The sequence below is a fragment of the Silene latifolia genome, chromosome 5 (assembly GCF_048544455.1).
Source record: "Silene latifolia isolate original U9 population chromosome 5, ASM4854445v1, whole genome shotgun sequence".
Lineage (NCBI taxonomy): Eukaryota > Viridiplantae > Streptophyta > Magnoliopsida > Caryophyllales > Caryophyllaceae > Silene > Silene latifolia.
Genome location: NC_133530.1, coordinates 86,204,738 through 86,217,713, shown reverse-complemented (window position 1 = coordinate 86,217,713; position 12,976 = coordinate 86,204,738). Strand labels below are relative to the sequence as shown.

Sequence of the window (12,976 nt, the reverse complement as noted above, 5' to 3'; positions counted from 1 at the left end):
CGCGTAACACTGTCTCACGTAATAATTACAAAGATTTCTATATCAATTATATTTACACAAATTATACCATGCGACTGTCATTGGTAATGATCATTTTATGTTAAAAAGTGTCAAAGTGACCCGCTTTTTTAATACTCCTTTCACACACCTATTTTCAACCTCATTCGCTTTTAGGAGGTCAAAGTTTTCGAACTTTGACCGTAAATAAGTTGGAGAATAAAAATTATTAGATTACTCGTATAAAACAAAAACATTTATACTTATTTTCACGACATCTTTCACGACAAAAATTCCAAGAAAAAAAAGTAACATATAGAGGTCGAAAAATACGGTCAAAGTGCTGTCTTGGAGCAAATGAGTTGAAATTAGGTGTGTGGAGGGAGTATAAAATAAAATGATCATTTTCGTAGTCTCACTATTCAACGGTCGCAATCGCAAATAATAACTACTGATTAACTTAACCATAAAAGAATATTTTCATAGTGATTGGGGGATTAAGGGAGTATTCTTTAACGACTGTTTAATCATTTTTCAACAGATAAATTCGTATGAAGAAAATAACTATTGTCTACATATAGTTTTGATGATTTGATCATATAAGGTTCATTTTGAGCAGAAACGCAATTGAATTGATGAAGAAAATAGACAAACGAAAATTTGAAGGCGAGTAATTACAATGGTTAAAATATAAGCGATGACATGAACCCATTGAAGCAAAATTGTTTGAAACGGACCCTAAATCTCCAATAAATTTGCTAAATAACCCCTATTATCTAAAAATTTCGTAATAAAACATGGAGTACAATAAGGGAGTTGCATCATTATATTGGGACACTAAACCCTTGTTTTTCGGGTTTCACTAATTATTACTTCTTTGGGGGATTATTACTAGACTTCCTATACTCAAATTTTTGAAGTTTTTGGTCTTGTTTGGTTGCCCGTTAGGATGCAACTCAATCGGAATATTGAATTTATGGGAATTAATCTTCCACATGAAATTCATGTGAATTAGCTAAATTCGCTTGGTTGCCGATGTAGGAGTTCAATTATACCGAAGTTTGCAATTAACTAGGAGGACCTAGCTAGGTAATTCAACTCCTCCATTGTGGAGGAGTTGGAAATTCCTTGAAAAAATTAATTCCTACATTATAGCAAAAAGTAGGCAACCAAACAAGTCCCAATTTTGTAATTGATGGGATTTTGCAACTCCCACAATTTAAAGAGACAGCCAAATAAGGTCTTATTTATTTATTTATTTATTTTGAAGTTTTATTTATTATACTTTTGAAGTTTTAATTATTTAATTTATTTTTAACGTGGGGAGGTATTTATGAGTAATTTACTTAAATTATGGAAAATGTGTATATTATTGGTTGTTATTAAGTTTTGTCATATTAGGTCGATAATTTAAAGGAAATTTATGTGAATGTAGGAAACTATCAAGAGGTTCACCATGTTTAAAAATCATTTAAGCCAATTATTCTAATACTATTGAGGATGCTCTTGCTAGTTATTCTAGAAAAAAAAAACTCAATTTGATTTTATTGGGATGTTTTTACTTTTGTTTCTAATCGTTGTATTATTGACTTGGCTATATTTGTCGAAGTGTCACCTAAACCCTTTTCTTGAAATCTTGTCCGTAATGTACTAATTTTTCTGCAAATGTCAAAAGTAGCAATAGTCAATGGCTAGTTAAAGTCATGAGAGGTGATATCCAAAACCTTGGTTTAAAGTTTAAATTCTATCAACATCAAAATCGCTTTATAATTTTCTTTACACTATATAGAAAAATGTAATATTAATATTCTTCTTTAATTTATTTCGTGTCTACCAAAATAAGAAGAAAAAAGTGTATATTCATGGTAACCATGCCCTCAAAATGTCCAAAATACAAGCCTAGCTATTGGGGAGGGACAAAGGGGGGATGCAGCTGTGGCTATTATAAGGCAAAAGAATAGTTACAACTTACAATGAGTTACATCCACTTTTGACCAACTTTCTAGGGTTTTCCCACCTTCACTAGTAGTTTTTTTATCTTTTTGACGGCATGTGTTTAGGTAGTTTCCTCATCTTTTACCCCTTTTAACCTATGTTACTCAGATTCGTTTAGAAGTATCTGACTCGGCTATTTTATGAAAAATATGCATATTTTGGTTGAAAATGAGGTGTCCAAGTGTAATACCCATATCCGAAGGTCGAGTGTCGGACACGGGTACGCAAGGGAATTAAAAGAGTCAGAGTAACATAGCTTTTAACTCCCTTTATTATCTGAAAATGAAATATCGTTATTAGGTGATACTAAACTTCAATAACACCCATTTACAGTCTTACATATGAATTATGAACCCTATACTTCATATATCCAATTTTTTTTTTTTTTTTTGACAACTGTAAAGAAAGGTACCCTATCTAATCATAGCCTTATAAGCAAGGCCATGAGCAAGCAAATTAAAAGATTTAGGAATAAAACTAAATGATAAACAATGGAAAAAAGAGCAAAGAGAGCGAATATCATCAAGGGTTCCGGAAGCCGAGTGGTGAGCTTGTTCAATCCCTGCAAGATGACCAATAATCGGAAGACCATGAGGATTTGTTATCCAATTGTGTGGGTCTAATTTGTATATATTTGTTAAGTTGTTATTCAATTCAATAACGCTCTATCATTGTCCTTACCTTTATTACCACTAAATACATACATTTTTTTTTGTTTATTTCTAATTTTCTAGTTTTAATTGGTTTGATTGAAATTCGATCATATAAGACCATGAGGATAGTAAAACTTTTCTACATAAATTTGTACAATTACTTGTTTCAAGATAATCAACTTCATTCTATATTTTTACTCAAGTCGAGTCTTTACTAGTGCCAACTTAAAAATCATATACGAAATATTTATTTAGTACCAAGTTAATCTGAGTACTACTCCGTAATATATTATACATAGTACAACGAGTAGGTCTCCTGAGAGACGGTCTCTCAATAAGCTTATTAAGAGACTATTTTAAAATTTTAAGAAAAACTGGTACTAAAGTAAATAAAACAAGTAAAAATCATGATTAAAGATAAAATGGGTACATTTATTATGTAAATAGGTACGAAATTACTATGTCACGATCAACAATAAAAGGGTCACGAAATACAAATAAAAGGGTACGGAAGACTGGTCTCTCAATAACTTATTGAAAAACCGGCTCTCTCAAATTTTAGTATAGTACAAAATAATACCAAAACTTAAGAATTACACATGTATTTTTCGACCTTGTGTCATTTTGTACACATGGTGTTACGGGAGTTAAGCTCCTATATATGTCCCATTTTTATATTTCATACTTTATTTTCCGGAAAATAACGTGCGATAAATGAATTGCAATATACTCCGTAGCATGCAGCCCATATTGCATATATATTGGATAAGGAATGTCAAATCAAATGTGAACTGTGAAGGTACTCGGAACAAGAAAACTGTGTTATGCACAATACAAAATTGAGGGCTCCAGTTTACTCTGATTCCACGCATTGTGCCATGTGAATATGCTTACCAACATACCGCCGGCTCCCCCTCGAACCCGAACTTCCTATCTTCCTAATTGTACGGTTGTACCATACGTTAATTCATTTGCATTGACGGATGCAGACAATGCCATACAAACGAAGAAAAATACGGTTAAACTCTTGAATTTCATTCATCACTTGTGTGCAGTGGCGGAACTAGGATTTACTTTTTTTTTTTTTTTTTTAGGAGGGGGGGGGGGGGCGTATTTATAATTATAAAAGATCGTATAATGCTTGAGACATTATAACCTGATTTATATTTGCTTTGTTTCTTATGTTCTCAGATCTTAATAAAAATCGATAAAGGAAGTTGCATGTACAAGGCAAGGAAATTAAAGACACATCCAAATAGGACGTGTACGCTCGTTCGTTTGGCACAATTAGGCGGCTATGTCTTTTACAAAAGCAATCTTGTGGTGGTTATTGTCTTAGAGACGACTATGTCTTCTAAATTTCGAGTCTGTCATCTTCAAGTGCCTATCTGATTAGCTAGTTAGATAATAGGTCTTGTGTCTCTTTGGAGAGCTTATAGGATGGGATTAGAGCTTTTATTAATTTAACAAATTCATTGGTAAAATCAATTAAATGCACTTTATCTCATGCTTGTCTCAATTGTCTCAATACTAGTAGAATTCTTCTGTAAGTAGCTTTAACATTAATTAGCCCTACAAATTAATTACTCGTCTAATAATGTTATCTACCTCGACATACTCCGCAGTTCAATGGGGAAACCTGTTTTTGGGATTCAAACTTCCCTAGTTTTTGACATTGGACCAACCTAAATAGTTTCTAGTCACAATAGTTATTGTGTATACTGTGAGACAGTCCCTACTCATACTGAGGAAGGATAAGTAGGTCATTTAACTTAAGGTGCGAGGAGTAAAAACTAGTACGAGTACAAATTTGAAAGTAATGGTCGGATTATTCAAATCTGCGACTGCCTTGTTCTTTCTGGCTTAATTTCATCTCAGTTCAGTTCAGCTTAGTTCAACTCCGCTTCATTCAATTCAGTTGAGTTCAGTTAAGCTTCTATCAGCCGAAAAGAAGAGAGCCTTATTGTCTATCTATAGGACATCTATCTCATCTCTAGCCACATTAAAATTCATCAATTTGAGTTTGCTGACAATTATTGGCATAGCAAATATGGGGTCGAATTTCACAAAAAAAAAAAAATTGGTTACCGGAGCATTCACAGGAGAATTTGTACAAAACGCATTCTAGAGCCCACGGGCTTCCCTTCGTGTTGGAAGTAATAAGATCGACATGGATGTGATTTGTAATTAACCAAATACTTCGTAGATTGCGGGTGTGACTTCCTAAGACAAGGCTCGACTACTCCAAATGCAATTCTTCAGCTGCAGTCGATCTCATCACAGACTTGCATGCTACAACAATCTTCTGGTATGAACTTATTGCGCGGTAATTTAATGAGGATATAATTACTCAAGTGTTGAGATTTTAAATCCAAGGCATTATAACAGAGCTTCGTTAACTATAACTAACAGAATCTGGATGCATCCTATTACTACGATCAAACATTAATGCAGGCGCTTTCGTTTTTATACTCCATATTCTCACATTTTTCAAAATCTAATGCAGTTTTACACCTTCTGTTACAAGATCATTTATCCTCTGTTTAACACATAATATGAAGCGCGGGTTTATTCTCTGTTAACACATAATATGAAGCGCAATCAATACAGCGAGAGATGAATCTCACCTTGCTACCTCACCTCCCAAGGAGCTGATCGTATAACACAATACAAACAACATTCATAAAGTGTCGACAATTAACGTCTACCCATATTTGTATAAAGAAACTTGTATGAGACGATTATGCGTGTACCGCTATGGACATGGTTATTATATGCATGAAACTGTATCATACGATTATGTGTGTACCGCTAAGGACATGGTTATTATACACAATTATCGTCTCAGACAAGACTCAATAATCAATGAAAAGCACGCCATGGAGAGATGGGCGTGTAAGCATATCAGCATCTCATAAAAGACTCACTAGCTAATGAAAAGCATGCTATGAAGAGAGGGGCAATGTAAGGCCAAAATGTCATCCTTCTTTCGGAAAGGTCATTCGTCACAATTTCAAAGCACACTGATAGAAAACTTCTCTACGATGTCTACGACGCTACAGGAATCCAACACATAATCTTCTAAACTTACAAGGCAAGTTTTACCAAATCAAAATCAAAAAAATGAAGATCCACTCATGGCCTCTACACATCCTCCACAGTCAAACCTGAAAAAGAAGACAGGAGAACCTGATTAGATACGCAACTTCCAAGGCAAAACAGGGCGAACGACATTAGCGCCTTAGCCTAGTGCCTCAAACTCTCAAAGGCTTCGCCAGTGGCAAGCAGAGGTGGGTTCATTTGTCAGAGCAAGGGGTTACCGGAACAACATAAAACAGAAGACCTGATTGGATAGGCAACTTCTAAGGCAACATGGGCAAAACGACCACATTAGCCTAGTGTCTCAAAGTGTTCGCTAATGGCTAGCAGAGGCGGATTCATGTGTCGGAAGTCGGAAGTCGGAAGTCAGAACATGGGGTACAACTATACAAGAACACTGTAGAACAATCCTTTTTTTTTGCATTTTATTTTCTCATCCCGCCATTGCCAGCCGGATAAGGTGGTCAAAAGTGTTCAATACACACAAAGAATATTTTCACATACTCACTTCTTGACAATACAAGAAGCTTATGTTGTTAGAAAGCCACTCGGGTTTATTCTATCATATTTAATGAGCTCAAAAATAGTGAGTATTTGGCCTTGTTGGCTAATATATATAAGAGGATAGCAAGGCAAAGATAGGGCAAAATAATGAATTAGCAAGCATTTAATAAAAGATGAGAAAGTACCAGGAGGAAGGGATTGCTTCAACTTGTCAGCCTTCTCAGTGTCAAGGACACAAAGCGTGTAGAGGTACTTTGAGCAGCGAACCTTGAACTTGACCACATTCTTGCTTCTCTTAATCTTGACTGATCGTGCATCCTTCCTTCTTGCAGTCAGAAGGAAGTCCTTAATTTCATGAATCTGCTTCGGCTGCAATATCATGACAATAACTTACTCAGTAAACATTAGGAACAGATAGCCTGACATAATGCCAACCAATCAAAACTGTGATAGAGAAAACAAAGGCTTAGAAAAAATTAAAATCAAAATTCATGAAACTTAGTGACAGCTACGCAAGTGGAAGCACAAATGCACAAATATTTGTGACTAGGGCTCGTATGCAAGACTTGCCTCATATCACATATATAAGACCAATCTATCTGACGAGTAAAGACCAAAGAGTCTCCCCAAACAAACTAAAATTCAGATTCTAATACTGCACAGGTCATACACACTGACCATTAGTGTTCACTGCTGTGACCCAGTAAGTCTGACATATGAAAATTAGTCACATTCAGCCTCAACCCAAACAAATCTCGATTCTAAATAAGCTAGCGCTCCTTTACAGGACTAATATTTTGGCAGACAAGAACCGATTAGCAAGCTAAAAACATCATCAATATACATCATGGGTGTGTTTGGATAGAGGACTCTGGAGAGAAACTGAGGGAAGGGAGAATGAGGTATGTAATTTCCTTTGTTTTGTTAGCGAAATGAGTGTAAAGCATAAAATCTGGTCACCTTTTCATTCAAGTATGTAACTTGTGTAATAGCCAAGAACAAACCAAAATATTAATCAAAAGAAATTCTCTGTTAAAAACTGCACACAAAGGCAAAATATCTCTACAGCATCAACAATCAAAGGCTACTCCGGTACTACCTAATCCAAAATTATAATGTACCAAGCAGACACGACTAAAAAGAGACGTTAAATAACAAAGCTATCCCCTCGAGTAAGTGTAAAAATTACAGTGGCAGCTAATCGCCAACAACACTTTTCCATCGCAAAAATGTGAAGCATTAAGAACGTAATGCTCGCAATCTACGTCTACTATAGATAATTCATTTGCTTCAACAAATTTGTTAATTTGAATCATCTTCAATGATATGCCTCTACTTTCAATAATCCGCTAATTGCCAAACACATCCTATAACACCTTTCTTCCCGCACAAATCAAATGCGAACTGTTCCGTATAAAGAAAGTATCATTTGCTACAACCCCAGGCTTAACAATAACCCCTAATAATCATTACCCAACACTCAAACTAATCTCCATCTAATTAAGCATTCAAAACCCAGCTAAATCACACACATTTCCTGAAATTACAGCTTAACAATGAGTAAAATAATAAGCCAAAACAACTAAAATCCACCAAACCAAAATCCAAATGTACACATAAATCATTGATTTGATTATACAACAATTCAACCCCTAAAATCTAACTTTAATTTCATATTTTACACATCATAAAACACAGCAAGATTTAAACTTTTCGCTTTCTAATGCAAATTCAAAAATCGATATCAAAACCCCATGAAACTTCCTTCGAATTTTAAGCAATACCCATCATCAATTTTGTATGTAAGCAATAAATTAACTGATAACTTAGGAAAAATTAGTACAATATTATTAGGGTTTGAATTAAAAAGGAAATAACTTTACCATTTTTCTTCAGTAGAGAGATTTACCCTTCTAGTTTTGCAGATTCACTAGCCTCTATTTTTCCGGCGGATGAAAAGTATTTGTAGTTGTGTGAGGTTGGCGTTGATGGGTGATGAAAAACCCTAGATCAACATTTTAATTTTGGCCCACACAAGTACTTTAGCGGGTTTGAAACGGGTTAATGGATCTGTTTTCAGTAAACTTCCAATCGTATAAGTATATTGATTGGTTTTGAACGGGTTGGTGGATCGGTCTAGAGTAAACTTTTTTTTTTTGAAGGAAAACCCAAAGGGGTTACATACTATTAATAAAATCGGAATCGACAAATTTCAAGATGTATTCCGGGATCCTTGTATCCCCATTTACGATAATCTAAGCGCCATGGACGAACATGAGCGAGTCCATGAGCAACTCTATTAAACTTTCTACCTAAAAAAGGCCAAACAACTATATATTAGCGGATTATAGTATCTTGAGTAAACTTTTGATCGTTTATTATTATAAACCATTCTTATATTATAGTATCTTTGTCCCATATAACTGTATATTAGTGAGTTTTAACCAGTTAATGGCTTAGTTTTAAGTAAACTTCTTATTGTGTTACTTAACCACTCTTACTTTATGATACTAGTCAGATGAACAAATTTTAATAGCTATAATGGCATTTAAACGACTATATTTTATCGATAACTTATTAAGCTTATCAGCATATCGAAATAAAAAACTTGGAAATGAAACTTAATACTGAAATCTGTCATTGTCGTATAAATTCAAGTGGTCAAGATAGACATCGGATATATGGAACATGTGTTAAAATTGTCCATTATTTAACGATTAAATATCAAAAATTACTGTCGTAATGTGGACGCGGGCCCACGGGGGCGCTTGGGAAACAAGCTTTTGCATTTGTGGAGTCGCCACCAATTTATTGTGGAAAATTGGAAACCGTTCAAATACCTCGTGCCATGTAAAGACACAAAGTAGTGACATGAACACCAAGAACTCGTTACCCTTAGCATTCTATGTCTAGAATGACTCTCGTGGATGCCAATGAAAACGGATGTTCACAGAGATCTGAAGTAAGGGGTGAGGGTACATATTAGGAAGCTCTTTTGATCGAACACCTAATCCCGCCCGCCTCGATAGCGGCCTCTACTAATGATTAGGGAAATTATCTATACTCGATATATTGACGGTTATATGCATGCAATGCAACATCCAACGTTTTAATCCTAACATGTGAAGAATTAGACTAAGTCGGTTATCACATAATTTAACATGCAATTGGGTCGAAGTAGGAATTAGGTTGATTAAATGTGAAGGCATACAAGTGATACAAAAAGGAATACAATAATAAATACAATAAAGAAAATTACAATAATTACATCGGATTTACTGATTTATGTCGAAAATACATTTAAAACAGATGGTTTGAGAAAGAATAAATAAATAAGTAAACGAACAGAAATTAGGGTGATAATACGATTAATAGTTAAACTAAATACGTAAACTAAACTAGGTCAAGACAACACGGGAGTTCAGAGACAGAAATCAACCAGGAACAGGCGCAGCAGAGCTGCGTCCCTTGGAAAAGGCGCAGCACTTGCTGCGTCTGTTCCTTGGCTCAGTTCTGGCTGTGAAGCCAGAATTGCAAATTGTTAAAATTCGTTGCTGATTTTAATGGTTGATTATGAATAATTGACTCGGATGGAAGTGATTAGCAGGTTATTTACATATGATCAAGGGTCAAAAAAGCAATAAAACATGGAAGGAACTAATTAGAACGAATTATATACGAGATTAATAAGGTTAATTAACAAATTAACAAACAAAACAAATTAATTAGACTAAACAGGTTATTAATGATGAATTAATGATGGCAACAATAAACAAAAGGTGAAAAATATATCATCGACGAATCTCAGAGACCCAATATTGATGAATCAAACCTCTAAAACCCGAATTTGATTTTAATGACGAAAACCCGCAAATATGAATTACTTGGGATTTAAGTCGGGATTTAAAAGATGAATTAAATATTAATGATGATTAATGATATGTCAGATTATTATGCTTAAAGAATCAAAGAACAAACGAAATAAAAGAGACGAATTGACAAAAGACGAAGGAAGAAGAAAGGAAGCAGGAACTGCGGCAGCCTCACGAAGTGGGGCAGCAGGTACTGCGTCCCTTCGAAGAGGCGCAGCAGTTGCTGCGTCCTTTCTCGACGGTTGTCCTCTGATAAATCCGTAAAAAGGGTTTTAAACACGGTTTTAGAAATCGGTTTTAAGAATACTTTCGACATAAACCTTACAATATGATTACAATAATAAAGAACTATAAATAAAATAGGGATTATACACCCTCAGAGCTACATGTTTGACGAAAAGAGATGAACTAAGTATACGTTTAGTGATGCTCGACTCGAATGTAGACGAAAGTGCCCTCGTAAGAGAAAATTAAATAGATTGATTAAAGTTGATTAATGTGGAGTTGGTCAAATTGGTCGGTCATGCAAAACGAGACTGGTACTCAGAAAGATCCGAGCTTACGTGGTCGAAAGTTCAAGCACGTAGACGCCAAAAAGTAAGAACGTGGTCTAGAATGCAAAGGGAGAAGAAAACGGCGGACACTCGCGTGAGAAATATGTGAGACCGAAGGTCTCTATTTATACTAATCACACGGAGGAAATTAGGGTTTTCGGAGAAACTTTGGAAGTGAATCTCGAAAAGATATGAAAAGATACGAAAAAATACGCAGAAAAGGACTTGGGAAGAGGCGCAGCAGGCACTGCGTCTCTTGGAAGAGGCGCAACACTTGCTGCGTCCTTTCCCAAGTGGTTTCCTCCTGCGGAAGAAAGATTTCCGTGTTTTGGTTATGGAATAACGGATTAATCTTGTTTTCCTTAATATTTTGTGTGAATATTACGGGAAATTATTTGCCAACGATTAAAAGATTGCGAAAATATAGAATAGAAATATCCGGAATATTTATGAACATTCTGACTCGGTTTTAGAAAATGAAGACGGTTTTTTGACCCGAACTCCAAATGTACTCTAATTACTGCCAAAACAATCGTATCGGCGTGTAGATGACAATTAAGAGGTAGACATAAGTGTTTGAGCGATCACTTGACGATAAACTTACGAAATATCACAAATCGTTCCGCGTACCAAGCATGCGACCCAATCATCACCGAGTGATTTGCTTGAGGTGCAGAAATGAGGTATCTACACGTAGACTCATAACTTAGTTAAAAGCTTTATAGCTAATTATGATTTCTTCTCATCATTATCTTCACAACACTCTCTTTTGTCACCAATGATACGCCTTTATTCATGACTCAACCAGGGGCGGCCAATTGAATGTTGAGGCCCTGTTTCAAATATTATTCGGAGGCTCGTTTGATGATTATCTCGTATTTTTTTATAGTCATAAGAAAATTAGACCCTTAATATCTAAGGAGGTGCAGTATTCAAACTCTCTAATTATGTGAATAGGATAAAGCACGCCAATGAGTTGATTTTAATCATAAACTATAATCATACTCGTATTATTTTGGTTAACACAAATCTATATCTATCTATATATATTTATAAAAGCGGCTTTTTTCGAGCGATTCTAAGCTGTTCACATCATCAAAAATTAATTTAGGAAAGTATCATAAATAATACTCCACTTTTTTATAAAAAATCTTTTAATTATTATAATATATATTTCCTAAATTATATTCAAGTGATTTTTCTAAATTTTATATAAAAACTTTTTTACATTTCATTTGAAGAAAAAAGTATCGTTAAAAAATTATGAAAATAGTATTATTAGATTCGCGGTAAAAAATGCTATCATAAGATTACATATTTCATATTATTTGCACATATTAAAGATGATATACTTCTTAGTATTTTATATGTTCTACATTGAACATATATAAATAATAAAATTCTCCCACATCGAAAGATTAGCTTTATCAACAAAACTATAAAATGTTAAATCTTTTACTGACGTTATTATTAGATGATGAGTTGACTCATACTCCGTATAAAAACAAAATTGTAAATCGTTGTTATTAGTTTTGTGAACAAAGAAAAATTAAAAATATATATATATATAAATGGAAACTCATTAGCTTTATGCTATAAACATTTTTTCGTTAAAAATATATTTCGACTCATAACTTAATTATTCTCTTATAACTAATTTTCAGTTCCAGATTTTATTTATCAAAACAAAATACATTGATGATAAATATAAACAATCCATTCTCTTTGGTTGGAGTTTTTGAAATGGATTGGAATAGATTCAATCCATTCTAGTGTTTGGTTGGAGGTTTTGGAATGGAGTTAGATATCCAATGGATTCTAACTCCATTCGAACCCCTTGGAATATCATACCCATGTTTCCACTCAAGTTTCTAACTACATTCCATATTATTACTATCTCTACATCCATTGCAGGGTCGAACCAAACACTCATGGGCAAGTATGGGATTCTAACTCTATACCACTATGGTATCACAATCCATTCCATACCATTCCAATACTTCGAACCAAACGACTCTAAAAGGTACCAATATTATATAAGTAACTTTATAAAAATATTAAATTTTAAGTACCGTGCATGTATTACACAAGATCTAAATTAGTATTCTATTAATATGTCTAATCAAATTGAGTCCCTAATTTTGGTTGAGTCCCTAAGTCCTATTCTTAGCCAATCATGTAATACTCCGTATTTATATGTCTTGGGGTACTCTATCGGGTAGCCCTTACAAGGGCAAGTGGCGAAATAAAATAGTTTCTGACCTGTTGGGTACTCGATCGAGTAGCTGGGGTACTCGATCGA

General features: G+C 34.4%; 1 protein-coding gene across 1 annotated transcript; it reads right to left on the bottom strand.

Annotated features, from left to right (window-relative positions):
• Positions 1-5,610: 5,610 nt before the first annotated feature.
• LOC141657741 (large ribosomal subunit protein eL38z/eL38y-like) lies at positions 5,611-8,381 on the bottom strand. The gene is made up of 3 exons (XM_074465075.1): positions 8,132-8,381; positions 6,434-6,617; positions 5,611-5,812 (listed from the first exon to the last, which is right to left on the bottom strand). The coding sequence occupies exons 1-3, from the start codon at positions 8,132-8,134 to the stop codon at positions 5,790-5,792; spliced, it is 210 nt and encodes a 69-aa protein (XP_074321176.1). The 5' UTR covers positions 8,135-8,381; the 3' UTR covers positions 5,611-5,789.
• Positions 8,382-12,976: the final 4,595 nt, after the last annotated feature.

Bases quoted from the DNA above. Each gene is read 5' to 3' on its own strand.
- LOC141657741 (XM_074465075.1), bottom strand. The intron at 5,813-6,433 runs GTACTTTCTCAT...CTTCTTTTTCAG, and splicing joins GAAGCAATCCCTTCCTCCTG to GTTTGACTGTGGAGGATGTG.